The 4,585-nt window shown below is 51.8% G+C and overlaps 1 protein-coding gene across 2 annotated transcripts; it reads left to right on the top strand.

The window, feature by feature from the left end:
- The first annotated feature begins 771 nt into the window (after positions 1-771).
- C1GALT1C1 (C1GALT1 specific chaperone 1) lies at positions 772-4,363 on the top strand. 2 transcript variants are annotated; one of them, XM_082061713.1, is made up of 2 exons: positions 772-1,021; positions 2,186-4,363. In XM_082061713.1, the coding sequence occupies exon 2, from the start codon at positions 2,191-2,193 to the stop codon at positions 3,145-3,147; it is 957 nt and encodes a 318-aa protein (XP_081917839.1). In that variant the 5' UTR covers positions 772-1,021; positions 2,186-2,190; the 3' UTR covers positions 3,148-4,363. The 2 variants fall into 2 exon arrangements, with proteins under 2 accessions (XP_081917839.1, XP_081917838.1); XM_082061712.1 differs by lacking the exon at positions 772-1,021 and adding an exon at positions 1,053-1,276.
- Positions 4,364-4,585: the final 222 nt, after the last annotated feature.

Here is a 4,585-nt window from a genome sequence, read left to right as displayed (position 1 = left end):
TGCACCTTCTAATTTAAAAGCAGCAAGTTTGTGCTAGAAATTTAAACTGCTTTCCCCATTAGCCATGTAAATATGTTCACAGAGAAAGAGTCATAGAATCATAGAATAGTTTGGGTTGAAAGGACCTTCCCAGCTCCCCCAGTGCCCCCCCTGCCATGACAGGGACATCTTCACCAGCTCAGGTTGCTCAGAGCCCCGTCCAGCCTGGCCTGGGATGTCTCCAGGGATGGTTCATCCACCACCTCTCTGGTCAGCCTGCGCCAGGCTCCCACCACCCTCAGTGTAAACCATTTCTCCCTCATGTCTGGCTGGAATCTTCCCTCTTTTAGTTTAAAACCATCACCCCTTGCCCTATCGCAACAGTCCCTGCTAAAAAGCTTGTCCCCATCTTTCTTATCGGCCCCTATAAAGCACAGAAAGGCCGCACTAAGCTCTCCCCAGAGCTGCTGTTCTCCAGCTGAACACCCCAGCTCTCTCAGCCTGTCCCCCAGCAGAGCTGCTCCAGCCTCGGATCGTTTCTGCGGCTCCTCCGGCCCCGCTCCAGCAGGTCCGTTATCTGTCCTGCGCTGGTACCGGCGCTGTGTCCCCGCTGGGCACCCCCGGGACTCCGTTAACCCGGCGCGGTGCGGCTCCAGCAGGGGGCGGTGCGGCCCCTCTCCACACTCGGGCCGGAGCCGCCTCGGGGCTCCCGCCGGCCCCGCCACACCGGCTACAAGACAAACGGCAGCGCGCGGCCCCGCCGCTGCGAACCGCAAGGGCGCCCAGCCTCCCGCCCTCCCGCCCGCAAGCCGGCCCCTGTGACGGGACCCTGCGCGCTTCCAGCCCTCAGGGAACACCCGCCCGCACCGGAGAGTCTGCAAGACGGCGTCCAAGCCGGCAGGGGGCGCCTCTGCGCGAGCGAGCGGTGCCTAGAGGGGCCGCACGCGGCGCTTCCGGCGGGAAAGAGCAAGGGAGCGTTGAGCGGCGCGCGCGCTTCCGGGACGGGGCCGCTGTCCTGGCGCGGGCGGGCCCGGCGGCACCGGTGAGCGCGGCTGTGGCGGGAGCGGGGCCGGCAGCGGGCACAGCGCCGGCAGCGGGAACGCGGGACTGCGGGGGCGGCGGGGCCCGGCCTCCGGGTGGGGCGGAGCGGGGGCCGTGCGGTCCCGGTGGCGGAGCAGATCCGGGGTCCAGGGCCGCCCGCCCCCCGGGGACTGTGGGACCGCCAGCGGTACCGAGAGCGCTGACCGGGAACTGCCAGCGAGACCTGGACAGGCTGGAGAGATGGGCGGGGAAAAATGTAATTAAATAGAACAAGGGCAAGTGTAGAGTCTTGTATCTGGGTAGGAACAGCCCCAGGTTCCAGTATAAGTTGGGGAATGACCTGTTAGAGAGCAGCGTAGGGGAAAGGGACCTGGGGGTGCTGGGGACAGCAGGATGAGCATGAGCCAGCACTGTGCCCTTGTGGCCAGGAAGCCAATGGGACCTGGGGTGGGTTAGAAGGGGGTGGTCAGTAGGTCAGAGAGGTTCTCCTGCCCCTCTGCTCTGCCCTGGGGAGACCACACCTGGAATATTGTGTCCAGTTGTGGCCCCTCAGTTCCAGCAGGACAGGGAACTGCTGGAGAGAGTCCAGCGCAGCCACCAAGATGCTGAAGGGAGTGGAGCATCTCCCGTGTGAGGAAAGGCTGAGGGAGCTGGGGCTCTGGAGCTGAACAAGAGGAGACTGAGGGGGGACTCATTCCTGGGGATCAATATGGAAAGGGGGAGTGTCAGGAGGATGGAGCCAGGCTCTTCTGGTGATAATCAATGATAGGACATGGGGCAATAGGTGCAAACTGGAACACAGGGGGTTCCACTTAAATTTGAGAAGAAACTTCTTCATGGTAAGGGTGGCAGAGCCTGGCCCAGGCTGCCCAGGGAGGTTGTGGAGTCTCCTTCTGTGCAGACATTCCAACCCGCCTGGACACCTTCCTGTGTAACCTCATCTGGGTGTTCCTGCTCCATGGGGGGATTGCACTGGATGAGCTTTCCAGGTCCCTTCCAGTCCCTGACATTCTGGGATTCTGTGATTTTTGCCCCTGCTCTCTCCCGGCCTTGTCTCGAGGTGTGAGTTAAGGGAGCAGCAGCGAGTTGGGGAACGTGTGAAAACTATACGGAATCTGCAGGAGTAAACTCTGCTGTGAGTTCTCACGGTGCGTCTCCTTTGCAGGCAGGATGATGTCTGAAGGCAGCTCCTTCATGAAGGGGGTGGTGCTTGGAGGAGTCTTCTGCATGTTGGTTACACTCCTGGGACACATCAAGGTGGGTCATGGGACTAAAGCGCATCACCACGAGCACCATCACATCCAGGCTCCCAACAAAGAAGATGTCCTGAACCTTTCAGAAGCTGAACGTATGGAACTTAGTAAAAGTATCCGCGTTTATTGTATCATCCTGGTGAAACCAAAAGCTCTAGGGCACTGGGCAGCAGTGAGAGAGACGTGGAGCAAGCACTGTGACAAGGCGGAATTCTACAGCTCTGAAGATGTCAGAGTGTTTGATTCTGTAGCCCTCAACACAAATGATATGTGGGCGATGATGAGAAAAGCTTACAAGATAACATATGAACGTTATAAAGATGAATTCAACTGGTTCTTCCTTGCGTATCCAACAACATTTGCTATTATTGAAAATCTCAAGTATTTCTTACTGAAAAAAGACCCCTCGCAGCCTTTTTATATAGGCCATACTGTGAAATCTGGTGACCTTGAGTATGTAGATGGCGAGGGAGGAATCGTCTTAAGCATTGAGTCACTGAGACGACTCTCCCGTGTTCTTGAAGACCCTGACAAGTGTCCGGAGCAGGGAGGTATGATTTGGAAACTCGCTGAGGATAAACAGCTAGCAATCTGCCTGAAGTATACCGGAGCGTTTGCCGAAAACGCGGAGGATTCAGAAGGAAAAGATGTCTTTAACACTAAAGCAGTCAGCACTCTCATTAAGGAAGCGATGGCCACGCACCCGCAGCAGGTGGTGGACGGCTGCTGCTCCGACTCGGCCATCACGTTCAGCGGGCTGGCGGCCAACCACATGCACGTCATGATGTACGGCGTGTACCGGCTGAGGCCCTACGGCCACACGTACAGCGATGCGCTCGTCTTCTTGCCGCCCGCAGGCTCAGACAATGACTGACCTCTCCTCCAAGAAGACCTGGAACCACAGTCAACTCCTCTCATGACACACATTTGTACGGACAGATTTGGGTTTTGTATCTGGTGGTACCAGTGTACAATTTTTTTTGCACATTAAGGTTTGGTAAAGTTCTTAATTTTAAAAGTGGAAGGAGAACTCTTTTCTAAATGTTTTATAGATAAATGCTTCTGGCTTTTGACAGTGCTGGAATGAAATGATCAAGAAATTGATAATGTTTACAATAAAAGGAAATTAAGTTTATATGGGGGGGTTTGTACATGTACATATTTATTAATGAAAGCTCAAATGACCTTTAGTCTACTCTTACAAATATATTTTTGCAAGACTTTGATTCTTTCCATTCTTCCAGGCATTTCTAGAATGTCTTTATATCTTTCTAAGATGGACCAATAAAACTCACTACAGATCCAGTCTCAAAGACTAGTGTTAATCTACTTCCTTGACACAAAACTACGCAACAGCTTGAGCCGTGTTGTTGATGCAGCACCTGTCACTTTATGTACAGCCTCCTAACCCAGCAAGGAATCAGCAGGAAATATGCTGATAAGAGCTGTTAGGAAGTTGTAGCAGATTAATATTAAATGACCTTTGGACTGCTTGTTTTAAGTTCAAAAGAAAGAGATAACTATATTTGAATAACACGCTCAGGTAGCCTGTTAGTACAAGACTAACTGCTTATTTAAAATTTTGCTTCATATAAAGCATTTGGTATTTTTGCTCCTGTCAGTATTGCTAATAGTGTTTACATGGAAGTTGTTTAGCTGTCAATACAAATGTAGTGTAGATTAACAGGTAGTTTTAACACCAAGATACAACAACCTGTGCTCACACTCTCAACCTGTTTTGCATCATATTCAAAGAAAGGCTACGTGCACAACAGAAACATGCAGCACTCCCCAACACTGGGCCGGGGAGGTTGGATGGTGGGGTTTGGTTGTGTTGTTGGTGGCTTTTTTGGTTGTGTTTTGTCTTGTATTTGTTCTTTAGTTGGGTTGCTTAGGTTGGTTTGGGATTTTTTTAAACAACTGAAATCAGTTTTACACAAGGTCACGTTCCCAGTCCCAGGAAGCAGGAATAAACAGCACTTCAATATTTACTCTGTTTAGAAGATGCATCTGCTTCAGAGCTGATGAGAAATCAACATCTTTCTTGTTTTAAACATCAGGTCCTTTTTTTTTTTTTTTTTAAACAAGAACAGTAAGACAACTCCTCAGAGCCGCAGGCAAGCTCCCACAGCTCAGCTGTTTCAGAACGCACACCCTTCTCATATTTTGCACATTCTCCTCCTCCATGTCAGGCAGAGCTCAGCTGACTTAACAAGACAAAACATGTACACGATTGCTGCCAAAACCTAGATAAAACTTCAGTGTTCTTTACAATGTTGTACAAATTAATTGAAGCATGATTTAACTTCTAT

This window comes from Streptopelia decaocto (assembly GCF_964273445.1).
Source record: "Streptopelia decaocto genome assembly, chromosome: 10".
NCBI lineage: Eukaryota > Metazoa > Chordata > Aves > Columbiformes > Columbidae > Streptopelia > Streptopelia decaocto.
The sequence above is the reverse complement of the archived record's forward strand: the minus strand, read 5'-3'. Positions and strand labels throughout refer to the sequence as shown.